We start from the raw sequence: 20,443 nt of genomic DNA on the forward strand, positions 1-20,443 counted from the left end.
TTGCTGCCCCTTCCTCTAGTTCAATCAGTTTCCCGATCTTCAGGGGTGTCTAGGCTGTGACCACCCCAACCTGTTCAGCAGTACATAATATTTTTGTGCAGTATTTGAAAACTTTTAAATAACACGCTTAATTTTTCAAATGGTTTTAGGCTTGCAGAAGCATTGCAAAGAGACGACAGAATTCCCAGGCACCGTGTACCCTCTGGTCGGGGTCTCACACTGTCGCGTCCTTCTGTGTTTGGGGGGTGCAGCTCCCCCAAAGCACGGGCCTGACGTGTCCAGCTGCTGCTGGCCGGGCGCCTGCTGCCCGGGGCTGGCCTCGCCACCCTGCCAGGGCGGGGACGGGCTCAGGGCCCCTGAGTGGCCAAGGTCACGCGGCCTGGGAGAGGCACCTGGCCCCATTTCTCCGGAACCTTCCTGCCTCTCCAGGAGCAGGGAGCCTGGCGGAGGGCGGGGTCACCGCGAGGAAGCTGCGAAAACAAAATCTGCGGAACCAGCTCCAGGACAAGCTGTTCCCGGCTGCAGGTCTTGGCAGGCAGCAGGAGCAGGGAGCGGTCAGCGGCCTGGCAAGGCCGGGCAGGGCTCGGTGCCACCTGGGAGGGAGGTGGCCAGGCATGGAGCCCCTGAGATGGCCTGGGGGAGGGGGGCCCAGCACCTGTTGGGCATAGTGGTGCTAAGAGAGTCCCAGCCCCTGCCATGAAGCACCCCACGGTGAGAAGCGGTCATGGGGCATTACTTGGCCGGTGACGAGGGCCTGAGTTCCTTGGGGTGGAGGTGGGGGAGTTCTGGGAGGGCTGCCTGGAGGAAGTGACCCCTGAACTCGGAACTGGAGGATGTACCGGGTGAAGTCACCGGGTGACGGGGAGGTTTCCAGGCACAGGGAACGACGGGTAAAGAGGTGCCACAGCTGGAAGCTCAGGGCACGAGGAGAAAGCAGCTGAGATCGAGGGGTAGGCCTGGAGCCCTGGGAAGGGCCCAGAGCATGTGGGAACCTGTAGGTCTGGAGGAGGTGCTCTGACTTTATTCTGAGGGCAATGGAGAGCCATGGGAGGTGTTAGAGTGAGCGAGGGGCAGCTTGATTTCAAGTCTTTAGGAGAAGGGAGGCAGAGCAGGTGTGGAGGCTGGTGGCCCTGGCCTGGGACAAAGGCCATGACAGGGACAGAGAGGGTGGGTCTGGCAAGGAGGACCTCAGCCGGGAGAGAGAAGAGGAATGGCAGTCAGGTGGAGGACAGAGAGCGGCCTCTGGTTGGGACAGGGCTGGAACCCCAGACGGTGAAGGAGCCAGAGGGAAGCTGATGGGGAGCATACAAAGCCTTGTCCGCCTCTGTTCCCAGCAGCACGATTTGAAAGCAGGAGCCACCGACGGGTGGGCTCACACGTGGCCCCCCATGCCATGGTAGAAAGGAGCGGAGTTCCGATACCCGCTACGACGTCAGAGTGAGTGAAAGGTTGACGAGCATCTGGTTCCACTATATGAAATGCCCAGGACAGGCCTGGGGAGTGGCCGTGTGGTTGCCAGGGACTGTAGGCAACTGCTAAGGGACCCGGGGTTTCTTTTGGGGGTGGTGAGAATGTTCTGGAACTAGTGGTGATGGCTGCATGACTGTGTGAACTACTAAAAATTGCTGTCTCGTATACTATGAACAGGTGAATTGTATGGGATGTGCAATCACCTCATCAAGCTGTTATCTAAAAAGACTTGTGGGACTCCTCTCTCTTGGGGTGCCCCTGCCCCCCAGAATGGTTGGGAGTGTCCTCACCTGCCTGGGGCGGCGTGATCCCCACCTCCTGCCTCCTCCCACCCTGGCTTCTGCTGGGCCTTGTCCTCCCTGGACCATCTCCTGGCAACCTCCCCCAGCTGCTCTCGGGCCCCCGTGGACAGGAGGGGAAACAAACACTTGCGACAGCCAGCGTGGAGCTGGGATCCCAGCCCAGGCTGTGGGCCATGCCCACTGGGCTTCACGGCCTCCCTGTCCCTCCTCCAGGAAGCCCCCCTTGATGCACCCACAGGGGTCTGCTGCCTACAGCAAAGACTTAACTATGGCCACAGAGATGGGCCTCACAGGACGAGGTGGGCTGACGCGGAGTCCACTGGGTTTCCCGACTGTGCTGTGCGGAGCTGGGCACCCAGCCCCGACTCTCGGCAGTGAGGTCCGTGTCCCCTCCCTGACCACAGCTGAGGCGACACGCCACATGGCTGCCAGGCCCTGGGGTCCACTTCCCAGCCCACGCATGTGGCCAAGGACACTTCTGAGAGAGGTGCCAGCCACTGCCATCTATCCCGTGCCTTCCTGGCGGACGAGCCGACCCCATGATCCCCGTCCAAACCCCCGCCCCACAGCAGCCCCGGGTGTGGGAGACCAGGTTTGCTTGTTACGCGGCAGCAATGGAAAGCCGGGACGTGGGCCCGTGCGGCCAAGTTTTTATGACTTTTATTAAATCCTTACAAAACAGAATACAAAATTCTGGCCTTGACAGTTGGTACAAAGGAAAACTTCTGAGCTGTATCAGTTCACCTGGTACAATGGAGTTAAAGTGCTTGGATGTTTGTCCCCCGCTTTAAAAAAATCCTCTGAAATTTTTTTTGTCTTTTTTTTTTTTTTTCAAACGTCTCAACATTTAAACACCGCCCTCCCCACCCCACCCCGGGCCAGGGGCTGGCCGGGTCCTGGGTGCACCCGGGGGTCACCTGGACTCGATTCACAGTAGCGGCCCTGACGGCCCACCAGCCCGGCGCCGCAACGGGCCAAGGGAGGAACCGCCCGTCCCACCCCGGAACAAAGCTGTTCTTTCTGATTTTTTTTTTTTTTTTTTTTACAAAAAGGCAGAGAATCCCCAGTTGCAAAATGTGGACTCGCCGATGGGCAAGAGGCGACGTGGGGCAGCCTCCCCCACCCCCTGCAGGAGGTGCGGCGGGGACGTGGGGGGCAGACGCAGGCCGGCGAGGCCCGGGGGGCATCAGCCAGCAGCCCCCACACCGCGACTGAGGGCAGGGGGAGCTGGCAGGCGGGTGTCCAGCCCTCCCCCCAGTCCGAGACCCCCTTTGACATTCAAGTATTCTCCAAGAACAGGGCATTGAAGTCAACTGATGGTTTTTAAAAAACTAACTAACCACGCGCACCCCTGACCCGGGCGGGGCGGCCAACCCGCGGGGGCAACCTGAGCAGACCTGGGGGGGGTGGCTCCCCGGCCATCGCCCCGTCCCCGGCCAGCGGCCCCACATGTGCGTGTGAAGAGAAAGCTCTATTGCATAGTACTTCACCCCAGAGCGAAGCGGGGGCATCCGCGTCCCCCCGAGCCAGGCCGGGCAGCATCTCACCTGGGCACAGGGTCGGGGTGGGGGGAAGATGGCCACGGATGCGCCCCCTGCGGTCCCTGGGCGCCCTTTTCCAGAAGGTGGGCAGGTGGAACTCAAAGGGGAGCCCCCAGTTCTGACTGGGTCTCCGTGCCAGGCCCACGGGGACGCAGGGCAGGACATGGCCGCGGTCGGATCGAGACCTGAGAGGGGCACTCGGGTGCCCGGGGGCCTCGTGTCGGCTGCCAGGCGCCTGCCCCGCCTCTCCCACCCCCTTGGGGGACACAGACGTGGACCAGGGCCAACAGCAGGTACCAGCTTTCCCGCCTCAGCCCCAGGGTCTGGGGTGGGGAGGGGGTCATTCCCCAGGGTCACTTGAAGGTTAAGCTCAAGGTCAGTGACCAATGTCACCAGCCTGGACACATGGGTTCCTGGGGAGGCCCTGGATTGTCAACTCTCATGGGACAGGGGGTTACAGAGGGGCTGAGGGACAGCCACCCTCTCTCCTCGGAACAGGGGAGACCCGCGGAGCCCCCAGGAAGGCCCGTGGGCTGCAGCAGGAAAGGAGCTGCCATCTCACCGAGGGGCCAGGCTGGGGTCTGCTGTCCCTGGAAACACTGAGGAGTCTGGGAGGGGTCCCCCACCTGGAAGGCTGGGCCCGGCGCACCCTCCTGGTGGGGGCAAGCTCTCCTGAGTCACACCTGTGGATGGGGATGGGGGCCGTGGGGGGCCCTGGGGGGCTGGGTGAGACCTTCACAGTACGTGGTGGGCAGGGGGGCAGCCTCACGCGCCCTCCACTCTGCTCCCCAAGTTCTTGCTTTGCTCTTAACGCTGTTACAAAAACGGGATGAGGAAAAAAAAAACAAAAATAAACCCAACAGCAAAACTTATATAAAAACACGGCTCTGCCCCCAGCGGAGCTTATCGGGCCTGGGGATCCCGCCGGGGGAGCAGCCCGGCCTCGCCAGCCGGCAATAGCTTAGAAAATCATCTGGGTCTCCGGGGGGCTTGGGGCGGCCTATGTACAGGGGTGGGTCAGGCGCGGTCCCCCACAAGGACCACTGGGGCGGGCACCGCAGACAGGCTGGCCTTCTGCCGCCGTTGCGCCAGCTGGGAGGCGGAGGGCGGCGACAGCTGCATGCAGCGCGAGGTAGCTCGGATGACCACGGGCTGGCCCGGGCCCACCGCCCCGGCCGCGTCCTCCTCGCGCTGGGCCAGCTGCCGGTTCACGGCAATGGCCTCGGCCGCGAAGGACGTCAGGTCTTTGGCACAGCTGTTCCTGGGGGATGGGGTGGGGTGGTCACCCGGGGGGGGGCTGGGCAGGCCCCTCATCCTGTCCCCCCATCCCTGGGCGCCTCCACCCAACGACGATGAGGGGCTTTGCCTCTTGTCCCCCATTTGAAACTGTCCTAGGGTGTCCCGGACTTTGTCAAACATCTTGAAGTGGAGCCCTGGCCACGCCCACAGGAAACTGGGGTTCTCCCGGCCCGGGCAGAGGGGGGCCTCACCTCTGTAGGACCATGGGCGTGGGCAGCGTGTTCTCCGGGGCGCGCTGCAACGAGAAGGGGGGATGGGGCTGGAGACCGGAGCCCACGGCCCGGCCCTCGGCCCCACAGGGCTGCTCCGCAAACAGGGATGCCTGGCAGCAGCCCCCCAACCCAACCTTGGCCACAGGGACCAGAACGCAGCCAGGGTCCAGTGACCCGAGACCACCCCGTGAGCGGTGAACCAGCCTGGCAGCCCAAGGCTGTTCACAGGCAACTCACCCCCACTCCCCACCTCTGCATCTACCAACCCCTATGTCCCTTCCCTCTGCCAAGCCAGGCCTCCCCACGTAGGTCACCCCTTCCTGCCCAGTGTCTGCTGGCACCCGACCGGCCCTTCCCTCCTGCCTGATGTCTCCCCGGAGCACCCCAACACTGCCCAAGACCCCAGATCTGCCTCTGCAGCCCCGGGTCAACCCCCCACCCCAGGCTTCTCATTCTCAACGCTGCAGAACTCACCCCCTGCAGAGCAACTCATGCATGGCGCCTCCACGCCAAGGCCAGAAGGCTGTGGGCCCCCTCTCCCCAGCTCCTGACCACACCCCTGCCCTGCGTCCCCGCACGAGATCACCAGGGCTGCAGGGGGGTTCAGAGGGGTCTCACGCATGTGACGCTGCAATGGAGCTAGAACGCCCACCTCCTGAACGAGTGACACCTCCAAACAACTAAATTACAATGCTCTAACAAAAACTAAGAGTGCCCCCAAGTTCACCCCACCTGTCCCCCAATGACCCTCAGCAAGCCTCCCGCCATCATTCATGACCCATGGGGGGCGGGAAGACACGCCGCGTGATGCCACAGGAAAGAGACACCCCTGGGGGGCTGCTCCTCGGCCGCCAGCCTGCCTGCCTCTGACGGCCGGTGCCGGGGGAAACGCGCCAGGACCACCCCTGACCAGGGAGGCCCAGAGAACACAGCGAGCAGCCCTGGCCCAGGAGCTCGGGGCCCTGGACACAACAGGGCGTTGGGGGTGCTGCTAAGTTCTCTGGGGTGAGAACGCTCGTGGGCGTCCTAGAGAACTGCATTTCGGGGCTTTGGGCCACAACCCACACTCCTTGTCCCAGGTGGACACGACGCTGACGCAGCAGTCGCCGGCAATGCCTGAACCTAGACTGCAGGGACGTGGTGTTCCCTGCCCTGCCCTTTGCATCTTCCCGTGTCTCTAAACGCTTTCTAATAAAAGCTTTTGCAAGGCAGCTGCCCGGGAGCCTTGGGGTGACTCCAGGAGCCCGGCCAAGGTTTACGGGGCGACCGTGTCAATCATTACCCCAGCACATGCGCTCCTGGAACGAGAGCAGGCGCTAAGCACAACCAGCAGGAGATGGTGCACTGAGAACAGGGGCGAAGAGTTGCCCACCAGCCCCCATCACGGCCCACAGAGCTCTGGATCCTTCTGGAAGGGGCTTGGCTGAACACATCAGTCATCACCAGATCCACCGGCCTCTCCCCTCAAGAGTGGGGCCTGCTCCTTGCCCCCCACAGAGCCCCCCAATGTGACCAAAACTTGAAGTGGACACTGCTAAAGCTGCACTCCTGACCAGACACCTACCCGTGCCCTCGGGGCTGTGGGATTTTGGTCACTGGAGCCACAGCTCCAATCCTTAGTACATTCTGCTGCCCTGGGGGCCTCACGGCCTGGCGTGGTGGCTGGGGTGAGGGGCTGGCTGGGGCAGGGGAGGGACTCGGCTTCCGGGATTGCAGGCTCGGCCACCCCCTGCCCCGAGCGCCGGCAGGCACTCAGGCGGCACCCGGGCCCCAGCCCCTCACAGGCACGGCCCTAGTAGGGGGTGTTGGCCGAGGGAAGCCTGTGGGAGCCCCGACTCACCCCCTGCACCCAGGGGTGCTGCAGGACCTGCGCAGCGCTCAGCCTCTGCTTGGCGTCCCGGACGAGGAGCTTCGAGATGAGGTCTTTGGCAGCAAATGAGATGTGGGCCCAGTCCTTGTCGGGGAACTCGTACTTGCCCTCTTGGATGCTCTCAAACAGCATGTTCTGTGGGGACACGGAGGGAGGAAGGTAGCCGGACGGCCGCCAAGGAGGGAGGCAACCAGGGGCTGCGGACGGGCAAAGCTGGAGGGGGAGAGAGGAGAGGCGGGAAGGGAGGAGAGATACGAGAGAGAAAAAGGGGAAGAAAAGAAGAGAGAAAGAGAAAAGGAGAAAAAGAGGAAAAAGAAAAAGAGCAGAAGAAAAGAAAAAAAAAGAGAGAGAAAAAAAGAAAAAGAAAAAAACGAGGTAAAGAAAAAAAAAAAAACACGAGCGCGCGGAAAGGGGCGGGGCGGGGACTGGGCGGGGCAGCCCGGAGCCCCGCCCCTCGCCGCAAGCCCCGCGCCTGCGCACCTGGCAGGCGGGGCAGGCCTCGCCGCGGTCCCAGCCGCAGTCGCTGCCGCAGCGGCCCACGAAGGGCGGGTAGCCGCTGAGCAGGATGTACAGGATGACGCCCAGGCTCCACAGGTCACAGCGCTTGTCGTAGATGCTCGCCTCCTCGCTGAAGGCCTCCACCACCTCAGGCGCCATGTACTCCGCCGAGCCGCACTGGGGGCGGGGGGCGAGGGTCAGGGCGCCCCTGCGCCGCCAGCGGGGACTTCCCAGAGACTCGGGCGGCAGCCGCCCGCCACCGCGCGCCGGGCCCACCCAATCAGCGGCCGCCACTGGCCCCCCGCCCAATCCGCGGCTGTTGCCGAGCGGAAGCCCGCGCTCCGCCCCCCGACGGCGGCCGAGCGGGCCCAAGACGCAGGAGGTCGCGCCACCGCGGAAGGGGGCGGTGCCGCCCCGCCCCGCCCCGCCCCGCCCCGCCCCCGAGCCTCACCGGGGTGAGCAGCTCCGGGGTGGAGATGGGCGAGCAGTCCCCGTTGAGCTTGATGCCGCTGCCCAGATCGAAGTCGCAGATCTTCACCGGGGACACCTGGGGGCAGGGGCGGGGGTGAGAGCGGGTCCCGGCCGCTGTGGGGAGGGAGGGCCCCGCCCCGGCCCCCGTGCCCCTCACCTGGTTGGGGTGCTCACAGAGGATGTTCTCCGGCTTCAGGTCCCTGTGCGCGATGCCTGCCGGGAGAAGCCGGCGGAGGGGCCCAGGGTGGGTCAGGGGTGGTGGGTCAGGGGTGGTGGGCGGGGCCCCTCCCAGGAGGGTGGGGTGTGGCGGGGCTCTCCCGTGGGCGGAGCAGGCTGTGGGGGCGGGGCTCTCCCGGGGCGGGGCAGGCTGTGTGGGCGGCGCTCTCCCGTGGGCGGGGCGTGGGCGGGGCTCTCCCAGAGGATGGGGTGTGGGCGGGGCCCTCAGGAGGATGGGGTGTGGGCGGGGCTCTCCCGGGGCGGGGCAGGCTGTGTGGGCGGCGCGCTCTCCGGAGGGCGGGGCGTGGGCGGGGCTCTCCCGGGAGGACTGGGGCACAGAGGGCGCGGACGGCGCGCGCTGCACGGGGCGTGGCAGGCGGACCCACCCTTGTTGTGCAGGAAATCCAAGGCGCTGGCCACGTCCTGCACGACCACGCTGGCCTCCAGCTCGTTAAAGTGCCGCCGCTTGTGGATGTGGCTCAGGATGGAGCCTGGGGCCGGGGGAAGGGAAGACGCTGTGCCGCCGCCCAGCGCCCGCACCGACCCCCCGGGGCCCCGAGCCCTCCACCCTGGGCCACCCAGCAAGCAGGACGCTGGGACCCCACGAGCCCCTCGCCCCTCCACGCACACACCTCCCCGCATCTTCTCAAACACCAGGTAGAAGCGGTCCTCCTCTTCGAAGAACTCGATCAGCTCCAGAACATTCCTGGGGGGGGGCAGGGGAAGAGCTGTGGCTCCTGCGGCCCCACATCCCCCACCCAGCCCAGGAGGGACACTCCCACTTGCCCACCTACCCGACCCCGCCCTGCGGAGATGTCCCCCAGGCCCAGCACGGGGCCCAGTATGTAGCAGGTGCCCAATACATGCTCACAGGGATTGGGGGCTGCGTTACCTGTGTCCCTGGCACTGATACAGCATCTCCACCTCCCGGAAAACCCTGCCCCGGATGTGCCCCGGCTGCTTCTCAATGATCTGGAGGGGGCAGAGCACCTGAGTCAGCTGGACCCCTGCAGGCCCAGGGTAGGCACAGCCACAAGTGCCACCGCGTGCTCAGGCCCTTTGGCTCTGCAGACCCAGGCTCACGGCCGCTGCGTGCATGGAATGAGCCGGAAGCCAGAGCCGCAGGGTCAGCACAGATGGAGGCACCAGGGAGGTCTGTGGTGGCGAGCAGAGAGGCTGCGAGAAGCAACAGACGGCTCTGCAGCCCCTCTTACCCTCTCTGCTGCTGGGGACCTCTGGGAACCACCTGGGACCATGAGGCCACGGGCCACCAGGCCCCTCCCGGGCAGGCACTGTCAGAGCTCATGGCCCGCCCAGTCCTGACTTGCTGCAGGACCCTGTGCCAGCCTGGGCAGCTGCCCCCACGCCTTGAGCCAATCATCCACAGCCCAGCCGTCCCGTGGGCACAGCTCCTAGACCTCAGGAAGGTGGCCAGAGCCTCTGCCCCTGATCCCCTGAGGCACCCAGTGTCTGGGGGAACCTCTACCCAGAGCTGTCCCTCTGGCCCCTCAGTGGGCAGGTGGGCAGCCCAGCCCACCACTGTGCACTTGCCACCTGTCCAGTGACAAATGGCCCCGCTGTCCCTCAGCCAGCCCAGTGGCCGGACCCCCCCAGATCCAGAGCTCTTAAGCTGGCACCACAGCCTGTTTAAGCCACAGGTACCTGCCAGCGGCTCTGGGTGAAATTTGACTTCCTCCTGTGCTTGTGGGAAATGGGGAGTCCCCCCCACTGCAGAGAAGGGCGTGGGGGCAGCGTCACTGGAGGTGCTAACTTGGGGGACGGGGCACGTCCAGTTCCCGGACGCCCGGACCCAGCTGCCTCCTGCTACTTCCTGACTCCTCTCTCCGCAGCTTCACTGGACCAGCCGGTCCCACCGCACTCTGGTGGTCAGCCCGGGCACCTGGGCACCGAGCCTCCCTGAGTGTAAGCATCCCCATCTCTGAGGGGAGTGGCGGGGCCACTAGGAGGAAAGCTCAGGACACACGCTGTGCAGAAGGTTCTCCATCTCTGGCACCATCCCGCAACCCAACCTGGGAGCTCCCGGGGGCAGGAGCCATGCTGCCCCTACACTGCCTGGCGCCACCACCATCATGGCCCCTGTGCCCGGGCTGGAGGCGGCGCCACGCGGGAGGTCATGAGGCCACAGCCTGGGGCTCAGCACAACCGACCTGGCATCCCAGGGGTGGCCTGAGTCACCTGGCAGGGTGGGCACTGGGGCCATTTTTAGACATGGTTTTCCCCGAATGCCATCGCTGCCATGCCGGAGCTGGGGTGCCGCGGGGAGGGGGACGGAGGGACGGGGAGACGGACAGAGTAGCGGCCCTCACCTTGACGGCGTATTCCTGGTTGGTGATGAGGTTGACGCAGGTCTGCACGCGGGCGTGTGCGCCCTCCCCAAGCACGTCCTCCTGCAGCTGGTAGACGTCTGGGGGGCAGCAGGGGTGTGAGACAGAGAGAGAGAGAGAGAGCCACCTCCCCGGTCCCCACCTGCCCCGTCCCCCGCTCCCGCTCACCTTCAAACCTGCCCGAGAAGCTGTCTGTGGCCCGGCAGCGCTTCTTCTTTTTGCCCCTCTTCTTGGCATCTGGGATGTCGATGGGCTCGCTGGCGGGCATATCTGTGTGGGGAGAGAGGGAGGTGAGGACCCCCGCTCTGGAGGGGACCCTGGCCCCTCCCCCAGGCCCTGCCCCTCGGGCCCCTCACCAGGCCGGGCCGGGCACTCCAAGCTGAAGGCAGGGTCTCCGTGGTGGGCCTGCTCCAGGGAGAAGGCCAGCTCGAAGGGGTTCTGCCCCTGCAGGGGAACGAGAGGCCACAGCACTCAGGGCCCATCCGGCCGAGCCCCCTGCCCCCTCCCTCCCCCAGGGCCACCCCAGCAGCCAGGGGAACCCCCACACCTGCCCCACCGCCATCCCTTGGCGTTTGTAACTGGGCACTGGGGGCGTTCCTAGCATCGAGGGGGGAGCCCAGGGAGGCTGCTCAACACCCCACGGGGCCCAGGACACCCCCACCAGGGAATGATCCAGCCCCGGAGGCTGGCAGGGCTGAGGGGAGAGGCCCCGACTTCCCCCGAGACGGGGAGGCGAGGACCCCAAGCAGAGGACCCCTGAACCAGGGCCGGCGGGGCCTCCAAGGCAGGGGTGCGGCCCGGCCCTGCCCACGCCTCGGCCTTGGCGTGCCCCTCTGGGGAGCAGGGACGGCCCCCCACCCCCGGTGACTTCAGAGGCTGGCCGATCAAAGGCATCAGGAGGGAGGTGAGTCACCGGCTTCCCGGGCAGGGCTCCCAGCTGGGCCTGCCATGCCCGCTTTTCCCCGGCCTTCCCGTTCAACACCCCCCACCCCTGGGGGACCCTGTGCAAGCCCCCTGGACTTTCTAGCCTCAGTTTCCCCCTGTGGAACAGGTTCCACCGCTTTCCCTGCCTTCGAGCTTCTCTCCCCTCCCCACCCTGCCTGGGCCACGGGTGTGAATTCCGCACCCAGCACCCAGCTGAGGCCCTCCCCTCGGGGAGTTGGGCCAAGAGAGGAACGGGCCCCACAGATGGGGTCTGGGAGGAGGCGCCAAGCAGGGAAGGAAGGGGGCGGGAAGTTCGGGAAAGCTTCTCTCCCCCAAATAAAGAACGGCCTGAACAAGTGCGCTCTGCAGGTGGACGAGCCAGTCCCGGGCTGACGGCCCCTCGGCACGAGCGGGATGGGTGCAGGCCATGGGGGTACGGACGCTCCCCAGTGCCTTTACACAGGGATCCTGGCAGACCTGGGACAGGCAAGAGGGCCCGTAAATGCCGGGGAGCAGAGGGCTGGCAAGAGCTCCAGGCCCCAGTCCCAGCTCTGATGCCGGTTGACCCAGGCCAGAAAACTGGGGCGGGGGGTCATCCAGCAGAGACCTGGGCCAGGCAGGGCTGGAAAGCAGATGCAGGTCCCCTCGGCTTCCCCGCCCACACTGCCAGCCCCCAGATCGTCACCAGGAGGCCGGTCGGGGGCACACGCAGGGGACATGGAGGGGCGGCCTGCAGCCAGCCCAGCCCGGGCGAGGCCCCAGCCCCCACCAGGAGTCAGACACCCCCACAGGGGCAGCTCCTGCCAACACCAGGCCGGGCCACCAGATAAGGCCCGATAAGGCTCCCCGTGCAGAGTGGGTGGCAGGCAGACGTGGGGCTGGGCTCGCTGGCTCCCTGGGAGGCGGGAGGGACAGCCCCCAGCTCACGGGACCTCACAAGGATGAAGTAACCAAGGGGTGGCCGCCGGGCCTGGCTGCACTCTGGGCAGGTGCCACCCTCCCAGTCCCCCCTCAGAAACCCTAGACCCCGATACAGATGGGGTCAAGAGTCAGCTCCCACAGGGAGCCCCAGGCAAAGGCCCCCGTCTCTGACCTTCCATTTAAAACAGGAAAGACATGAACAAAACACCCAACAGAGGTGCCTTCCTACTATGTGCAGCCTACTGTGTGGGGAGAGTAAGATGTTGGGGGGCCGCTCAGGGTGGGACCTGCCTGTCCAGGGCTCCCTGGGGGACTCCCAGGCCTGACAGAAGCCAGTCCCGGTCCCAGGAGTGTGGGCGGCTGGCCCGGGGCTGGCTGCCGCCCCAGTCAGCAGGCTCTGGCAGGAGGCAGCTGGAACCATCCAGAAGCACGAGCTGGCTTTGGCCAGGGCACCAGCCCTGCGCGCTGACCCCGTCTCGGGGCCACCCCAAGCCCGCCGGACCCGGACCCGGGACTCCTCCCCAAACACACCGGGCTCGCTCCTCCGTCCCGGAGAGACACGGCACAGGAACACACACTCACCCTCGCACACACCCCCCAGTCCCTGCCCGAGGAGGCCATTACATAACCCAGGCGGCCTGCGGGGTGGGGCCCGGCCGCTGACATCACTGCGTCCCCTGGGCCCGGCCCCTGGGGCCCCTGCCCGGCACCTGCCCTCCCCCACAGACCCGATCATCTGCGACGGCCACCGCCGCTGAAACTTCCCGCTCCGACAGGAAATGGCACTTGGCCCCGGCTGTCTGGGGGAAACCCGGCTGGATCGGGGGGCCCGTGCTCTCCGTGATCCGGGCCGCCTGCGGGGGTGCAGCGGGCAACCAGCCCAGCCTGGGGACCTGGGGATCCTGCAGGAGGGCTCCCCCCACCGGGACACTCGGCACCTGACCCCCACCCCATCCGACTCCGCTGGCCCAGGTGGGGATCGTGGGGGCCCCGCGGGGCCGGGGGCACCCAGCCCGGGCTGGGGATAGTGGAGGGGGTGTCCCCCGAGGCCACTCGACGGCGGGGACCAGGCTGCAGCCCGCTGGCTGCCCAGACCCCCCCACCCCCCACCAACGCACACCAGCCCAGGGCGCAGGGCGGGGGCAGGGCACGAGCCGAGCGCGCCCCCCCTCCACCCGCCGCTCGGGTGGTCCAGCCCCGGGCGCCGCCAAACCGACCCCGGGCCTCACCTTGAACGATCGGTGGAAGCCCTGGAGCTCGGCGGTTTTCTTCTGCACCATCTTCCGTCCGCGCCCCGCCAGCGGGGGAGGGGGCGGAGGGCCCGGGGGCGGCCGGGCGGGCGGGCGGCCGGGAGGGGAGCCTGCGGCGGAGCAGACAAAGGACGGCGGTGAGCGGCTGGCGGCGCGGGGCCCGGGCCGGGGGTCCGCGGGGGCCGGGGTCGCCCGAGCCGCCGGGGTCCGCGGGCCGTGCTCACCCGGGTCGGGGCCGGGCCGGGGCCGCAGTGCCGCCGCCGCCGCCGCCGCCGCCCGACGTCACGCAGCCCGGACCCCGCGTCGCGGACCGCGCAGGGAACAGCGCCGCCACCGCCGCCACCGCGGACGCCTCCGCCTGGGCCACCTCCGCCGCCGCCGCCGCCGCCACCGAGGAGCCGAACGCGCCACCCCGCCGCCGCTGTTATAGGCCTGGCCCGCCCAGGCCCCGCCCCCTGGAAGCTCCGCCCCCCGCGCGCCGCGGGGCGTGCAGGGACGCTGAGCGTACAGGGGCTCCGAGTGCGGCTGCGCATTCCGGGCGCGGGGCGTGTCCGTTTTCCCTCGTCCGCCCCTGCGCAGCACAACTTGCAGGCAGCTTTGGCCGCGGAGTCCTGGCAGGCTCCGGGCGGTGGGCAGGGGTCTCTGTTAGAGCTGCCCGGGGCTCCGGGACCCGCGGAACCTCTCACTGGGCAGCGCCCTGTCCCCTGGGCCCAGGCAGGGCAATGCCCCCTGCCTGCCGAATGGAGCTCAGAATACACTATTTTGAACACCACCCTCCCTCTAGAACCTGCTGTGGCTCCCTCTTTATTATTATTATTATTTTTATTCAGGTGAAAACCACATGACATAAAATTAGCGTTTTTGAGGTGAACAATCCTATGGCCTTTGGGACATTCACCGTGATGTGTAACCACCTCTATCTTGTTACAAAACAGTCACTCCCCATCTCTGTCCCCTAGCCCCTAGCAACCACCACTCTTCTTTCTGGCTGTATAGATTTGCCTCTTCTAGACGCTTCATGCAGGTAGAACCATAGAACATGTGTCCTTTTGTGCCTGGCCTCTTTTGCTGAGCATAGTGTTTTCTGAGGTTTGTCCATGTTGTAGGTGCAAATCTGCCTGCTTCCTGCCCTAGTTGGGCCTCCTCCAGGCAGTTCCCCGTGAGCTCCTCCCACTGCTGGCAGGGAAAGGGGCCTGAAATCTGTAAAGGACCCTCCCTCAGCCCTTCGCAGGACTGACGTGAAGCTGCGTGGGCCCCTTCCCCCCTGGGCAACCACCCCATGTACCCTCTGCCCTCAAGGCTGCAGGAGCTGGGAAGCCTGGCCTGGGTCACCCCCAGGGCCTTTGGAAGAGCCAACCAGGAACTCCCCAGCCAGACTCCGGGCCTTGATGTCACCCCGAGTCTCGGCAATGGAGGGAGGGGCGGCGGCAGGCCCTGGCTGTCCCATGTGTGTGCGTGTGGGCTTAGACGTTGGCACGGGTGCCTGGGGTAGGGCTGGTTGACCTGTCTGCCTCGGAGAGGACTGGGGCTTCCTCCTGGCCCGGCCCCTGCCCCTCCACCCTGCTTCTAGACCCTCTGTGTGTACCCGGCCGTCAGCAGGGTGGGTCCAGGTGGCCTGTTTGTACATGTGCAGAAGTGCATAAGTATAACCCTTTTCCCCAGCGTGTGGCTTGGTAAGTCTATCCCCTCGTGTGCCTATTTAGCTGTGTCTGTTCTCTGGGTTGGGGGCATCCTGAGCACTGTGGGGTGTTGAGCAGACTCCTGGGCTTCCCCCACTCGAAGCCAGGAGCAGCCCCCCAACCAGTGGTGACAACCACAGATGTCTGTAGACGCTGCCCCATGTCCCCTCCTTCCTCCCACTGGGCGAGCTGGGTCCTGCGCTCCCCTTCTGCCCACTCCCAGCCCCCAGATGGTGGGGAGGGGTGGGGAAGGGGGAGCAGACCCCGTGTGAGGGCTGGGAGGGGCCAGCCTAGCGCCACATGCCTGCGTCGTGTGTCAGTCTGTCTGCACCCACGGGTGTGAGGAGGTGCAGGTGAAGGTGGGGGTGCAGGTGTGTTCCTGTGGTTGAGGCAGATCCACGGGGACAGGTCAGGGTGGGGACCCAGCAGAGCCCCGAGCCCCTGCCCCCCTCCCTGGGTCTGGCCTGGAGCAGCCCCTGTGCCCATGCCTGGGGGGCTGAGCTGGCAAGGGTGAACCCCTCAAGCAGGCAGCTGGCCCCCATCCCAGCTCAGCCTGCCCTGCGTTGGGGGGCCCTGGCAGTGGGAGTCGGGGAAAGGGAGGGTCCCCCTGCACCCCTCCAGCACCTCCCAGACAGCCTGGCCACCCCTGTGCACCTCCTGCTTCCCCCTGGCAGCCGGAGCAAAGGACGGTGCATTGGGGTGAGCTGGACAGGCTGCTCCCCTGGGGTCCCCCCATCCCAACCCTGAGAGGTGGGGGGCTCTGGACTGGCCCTGGGGGAACCAGAACCAGCCTGGGGCCACGGAAGCAGGGTGAAGTACTGGAAGGACACCAGGAAATGAGGCAGGGCCCCAGGGTGGCCAGGGTCGACAAATAAAAATACAAGATGCCCAGTGAAATCTGCATTTCAGATAACCAGCAAACACATTTTTCTGGTATAAGTATACCCCCCTGCCTAAGTCAATTCCATGCATAAGTATATCTCAAACAGTTATTCCGGGTGCAACTGGAATTTAACCAGGCGTCCTGCATTTGTTCTGTTCTCCCAACATACGTGAGTACAAGGCACCGGCTCCCCCACACTTGCTGGTCTATGTATGTGTGTGTGGATCTGTGGAAGGTGTGTGTGACTGTGCACACTCAGAGAGAGCAGAGACGGGTGTGCAGCCCAAGTATACACCTGCCCACGTGCACACTAACGAGATGCCACCGTGTAACAAAGGACCCCAAACCAGGTGGCTTATAACAATCCCAGTTTGTTCTCTCCCGGTTCTGGAGGCTGCAAGGCCCCCAAAGGAGAATCTGTCCCGTGTACCCCCCCTGGTCCCTGGGTGGCCCCAGGTCCTGATCCCCCTGGGGTCCTCTGACTGCTCCTCCCAAGCCTGTGCCTTTGGGGAGTGGGGGGCAGCTCCCCTGCCTCGGAGCCAGGCACCTGCAGCTCAGAGGGGCCACAGGTGTGGCTGGTGTGGGAGGGGCCCAGGTCCCGGCCCCCAGAGACCTCCTGAGAAAGGGCCACAGGGCTGGGGCGGCTGTGGGCATTGGGGGGCAGTGGGTGCTCTGTCTCGCTCTCTCCCCAACATTTCCCACCTGTCTGGTCTCCCAGGGACACGAAGCACAAATCTCAGGGGGGTCCGCAGATGAAGCAAGGGGCGTGGGGAGGGTCCCAAGCTTGGGGCCCCTGCTGGTCCTCTGGCCGTGGGGCCACGCGGCTGGAGCATCTGATGCAAGTGGCCGCAAGTGTCCCTTCCTGCGGGCTGACTCACCCTGCTCCGTTCCAGGGCTCAGCAGTCGTGGGGACGGGGCCAGGTCCCACCGGGCTCCGCTGGGGGTGGGGAGAGGGTGGGGCCAGCACGGGGCCCCGGCTGTGGCTGCTGCTTGTCTCCCCCACAGCTGAGCCGGGGGACAGGGGGAGCCCTGTGGACACCCGCCTCCCTGGGAGTCAGGAGGCAGGGACCTCACCCCACAGTCCCCAGGGGGGGTGAGGCCAGGTGGCTGGCAGGGCGGGCTCAGCAGAGGGTGGCTGAAGGCCACCGCCCCGCCCCGGGGACTGGGTAAGCCATTTACTTGCTTGTCACCTCGTTTCCTCTAAGAGGAGCCCAGAGGACACCCAGGTGGCTCTCCTGGGTCTCACTTTCCAGCTGAGCTGCTCCCCAGCCATGACCGGGAACACCACGTACGAGGACCCCTAGTTTTGAGGTGGGTGGGGGGCTCTCCAGGTGTGACTGCAGGCTCTGGAGGGACGTGGCTGCAGGAGCAGGGACACGCTGGGGTGCAGTGTGGTACCACGTGTCCGGACAGGTGTCAAGTCCCAGGGCCTTTGGCCAAATGCACCTCTCCCCGCCCGGAAACACACTCCCCCTTGCCCTGAGAGCCTTTCCCGGCTGGGAGGGTGACACTTAGCCATGGACGTCCTGTGTCCCCCTCCTCCTAGGCCCAGGACACAGGACAGAGCCAGCTCCCTGCTGCAGAGACCTGGGTCAAGCCCTGCCCTGATCCCAGAGCCTGTGGTTGGAGAAAGGGACTCTGCAGCTGGGATTAAGAGAAGGAGCTGGAGGTGGACAGACGACCCTGGGCCCGCTGGCATCCACCTCTGACCTCCAGGACTGTGAGATAATGAATGTGTGCCCCGACGGGCGTAGGAGGCTCGCGCAAGCCCCAGCGCGGTTGCATCAGGGAGTTCCCGTTCCGCAGGGGAGGGAGCCGCGGTCCACCCCCGGGCTGGGGAGTCCCAGCGCCCCGGCCGCTGCCCCCGCACGGAGGAAGCTCTCGGAGGCGCTGGGGCGGGGAGGGGCGCAGGGACCCGGGCGCCGGGACCGGGACCTGCCCGCGGGGTCACAGTGGTTTGTGCTGCTAAATCCCCTGCGCGCCCCTCTCCAAGGGTTCCCAAGCGGGATCTACGCTGGGGGGCACCGGCCCGGGGTCTCCTCCTCCTTCCGGTCAGTGGGGGGATCCCAGGGTGCCCCCCACTCCCGCGGCTCCGGGGTGCAGGCGGCGGGGGGCGCGGAGAGCCGGCCCTGTGCGCCCCGCGGCTGCGCGCCTGCGCCCTGGCCGGAGCCTCCGGGCCTCCGCGGGGAGCGGTTGCCAGGGCAACGCGTTTGCGTCAGCGGCGCCGGCAGGACGCCCGGGCTCCCAGGGCGAAGGGGGCGGGCCCGAAGTCTGGGCCAATAGGCTTCCAGGGGCCGCGGGGGCGGTGACGTGGGGCGTGGCCGGGGCCCGCCTTCCAACCAATGGGATTGTTGTTGTCGGGGGCCTGTCAACAACACAGGCGCCTGCTTCCGGGTTGTGGGGCGCAGGCGGCTCCCGGCCGGACTTCGCCCCTTCCTCTGTCCGGCCCCGCTGCGTGGCTCCAGGCCAGGCCCCCAGCCTCCCCGACCCTCAGTTTCCCCAGATGCGCAATAGCAGGACTGCGGGGGGCGGTGCATGCAGAACCCGCTGCGCCCCCTGGGTACCCCGCCGTTGATCGGAGGGAGGGAGGGACGGAATAATTCCCAAAACTCGCCCCCCGTGCTGGCCCGGGAAAGGTCAGGGCAGGATCCGCGGGACCCTGCAGCTGGGACTGTCCCCGAGGCCCCGGGGGCTGTGCCCGGATCTGCCCTCGGGACCCGGGGCCCCTCCCTGGGCTCAGGCCCCCGGAGGAGGGTGGGTGCGCGTCCTCTGTCCGCTGTGACAAGTGACCACAGACGGGCGTAAACAACCCCGTTGACCGTCTTGGGGTTCTGGAGGTCAGATTGCAAAATGAGTCCCACAGGGCGACCGTCGAGGGGTGGCCAGGCTGGTTCCTTCCAGAAGCTTCTGGGGAGAAGCCGTTTAGTGCCTTTTCCAGCCTTGAGGAGCTGTCCGAGTTCCTGGGCTCGTGGCCCCCTCCTCCGCAGCCCCTTCCTCTCTCTCTCTCTCTCTTTCTCCTTCTCTGGCTCTAACCTTGACGTCAGGCCCCCCAGTAGCCCAGGGTCATGTCCCCTTCCCAAGGCCCTTCACGTAACCCCACTTGCAAAGTCCCCTGTGCCGCGTGAGGCACCCTCTCTGCAGGTTCCGGGGATCAGGACGAGGATGTTTTGAAGATCACAGAGGGGCTCAGGCTTCCCCTACGACTCTGAACCCCGACTTTCACCGCAGTGCCTCCTTCCCACTGGGACCCTGGGGACCCCGTCTGCAGCCTACACGGAGTCCAGGCTTCCGTCTTCCTGGGAGACTCATCCTTCAAGGGAGATTTTTTAAACATCTACATTCCTCGGTGACTTTGAATTTTTTTTCTAAGAACTTTCTTCATTCCCAAACATATGAGCCCCCATCTGGGCCTGAACTCAGCCTCTAGGCCACTTGGGGACCCCTGGACCCTGAACCCATCTAAGCTCCCCTCCCTCGTGTTCTTGTCTTCCAATCTGGGCCCCTCTTGGGCCCATGGCCACTCTGCCCTTAGATGGCACCCCTGGGACACCCGGCCTGGGATGACCCCCTGGACCTCTCCCCAAGGGGTCTCCAGTCACCCTCTTATTTGAGGCCTTTCCTCTGAAATGCCCCTGGGTGCCGTGTCCCAGGCCCCCACTGGCCCTGAGTTGTGTCACAGGTGACACCGTGAGCTCTGCCGTCTCCTCTTTCATCCCTTAGGTCCATGTGCTCTCAGGGGTGGTCCCGGGCCCTCGGCTCTTCTCCCAGAAACCAGCATCTCTCCTAATTTTAAAAATCCAGACCTCCTCCTGATAAACGCAAAAAGACCAGTGGTTTTTCTAAGGATGGCTGCGTTTAAAATTACACATGCCTCGGAAGACATCCAAGCAGCGACACTTATTCCGCAAACTTCACAGGCCACCCCCTCTCCCAAATCTGATGGTGCCTGGTGGACGCAGAATGAACTGCCCCCTGCGATCGGAAGGTTCCAGAACCTCACCCCCGGCCTGCACGCCTGCCCCAGCTCCAGACTGGACATCCCCATGTGGGGTCCCAGCCCCACCTGTCCCCGGCACGCGGGAAACCAGCACAGCCCTGCACCCCGGCCGACCCCCCGACAGCAGGTGTCCTGGCCTTCCCGGGCTGTTCCCACACAGCGGCTGGCCACAGGGAAGGCTCCTCATTTTCCTATTTTAAAAATTGGAAATCTCTCCATGCGAGGGAATATTATTCGACCGAGATCCACATGAGGATGTGGAGGAACCATGAAAAGGCGAGGCCGAGTGAGGGGAGCCAGACGGAAAAGGGCAAATATCGCACGAGTCTTTTTCTATGAAATCTCTGGACGAAGCAAATTAAAGGAGGCAGGGAGTGGGTTAGAGGCGGCCCGGGCTGGGGGAGGGATTGCTTCACGGGTGTAAAGTTTCTGTTTGGGGTGAGGCAAACGTTTTGGAAATAGATGTGGTGGTGGTTGCACAACACAGTGAATGTAATTGAGGCCATGGCATTGTGCACTTAAAAATGGTCAAGTGGCACATTTTACTATATATATATATATCTAC

The 20,443-nt window shown here is 65.4% G+C and overlaps 2 protein-coding genes across 6 annotated transcripts; one reads left to right on the forward strand and one right to left on the reverse strand.

The window, feature by feature from the left end:
* Positions 1-2,416: 2,416 nt before the first annotated feature.
* MKNK2 (MAPK interacting serine/threonine kinase 2) lies at positions 2,417-13,671 on the reverse strand. Of its 2 annotated transcripts, XM_037824055.1 has the most exons (14): positions 13,544-13,671; positions 13,299-13,429; positions 10,581-10,668; positions 10,393-10,494; positions 10,207-10,304; positions 8,772-8,851; positions 8,512-8,585; positions 8,266-8,370; positions 7,821-7,876; positions 7,644-7,739; positions 7,175-7,369; positions 6,665-6,829; positions 4,804-4,847; positions 2,417-4,574 (listed from the first exon to the last, which is right to left on the reverse strand). In XM_037824055.1, the coding sequence occupies exons 2-14, from the start codon at positions 13,347-13,349 to the stop codon at positions 4,331-4,333; spliced, it is 1,398 nt and encodes a 465-aa protein (XP_037679983.1). In that variant the 5' UTR covers positions 13,350-13,429; positions 13,544-13,671; the 3' UTR covers positions 2,417-4,330. The 2 variants fall into 2 exon arrangements, with proteins under 2 accessions (XP_037679983.1, XP_037679985.1); XM_037824057.1 differs by lacking the exon at positions 13,544-13,671 and having other exon boundaries at positions 13,299-13,498.
* A 3,163-nt stretch (positions 13,672-16,834) lies between these two features.
* On the forward strand, positions 16,835-20,410 carry LOC119525473 (translation initiation factor IF-2-like). Of its 4 annotated transcripts, none has more exons than XR_005214967.1 (3): positions 16,835-17,192; positions 17,428-19,227; positions 19,602-20,410. XR_005214967.1 is itself a non-coding variant. In XM_037824260.1 (2 exons), the coding sequence occupies exon 2, from the start codon at positions 17,610-17,612 to the stop codon at positions 18,162-18,164; it is 555 nt and encodes a 184-aa protein (XP_037680188.1). In that variant the 5' UTR covers positions 16,835-17,192; positions 17,428-17,609; the 3' UTR covers positions 18,165-20,410. The 4 variants fall into 4 exon arrangements, 2 of the variants coding, with proteins under 2 accessions (XP_037680188.1, XP_037680189.1); XR_005214968.1 differs by having other exon boundaries at positions 19,799-20,410; XM_037824260.1 differs by having other exon boundaries at positions 17,428-20,410.
* Positions 20,411-20,443: the final 33 nt, after the last annotated feature.

This window comes from Choloepus didactylus (assembly GCF_015220235.1).
Source record: "Choloepus didactylus isolate mChoDid1 chromosome 25 unlocalized genomic scaffold, mChoDid1.pri SUPER_25_unloc1, whole genome shotgun sequence".
NCBI classification, from domain to species: domain Eukaryota; kingdom Metazoa; phylum Chordata; class Mammalia; order Pilosa; family Megalonychidae; genus Choloepus; species Choloepus didactylus.

Coding starts and splice junctions, on each gene's coding strand:
- MKNK2 (XM_037824055.1), bottom strand. CDS start 13,349: ATGGTGCAGAAGAAAACCGCCGAGCTCCAGGGCTTCCACCGATCGTTC. Junction 8,586..8,771: donor TATCAGTGCCAGGGACACAG/GTAACGCAGCCC, acceptor GCCCCCCCCCAG/GAATGTTCTGGAGCTGATCG. Junction 4,575..4,803: donor ACGCCCATGGTCCTACAGAG/GTGAGGCCCCCC, acceptor CCCATCCCCCAG/GAACAGCTGTGCCAAAGACC.
- LOC119525473 (XM_037824260.1), top strand. CDS start 17,610: ATGAATGTGTGCCCCGACGGGCGTAGGAGGCTCGCGCAAGCCCCAGCG.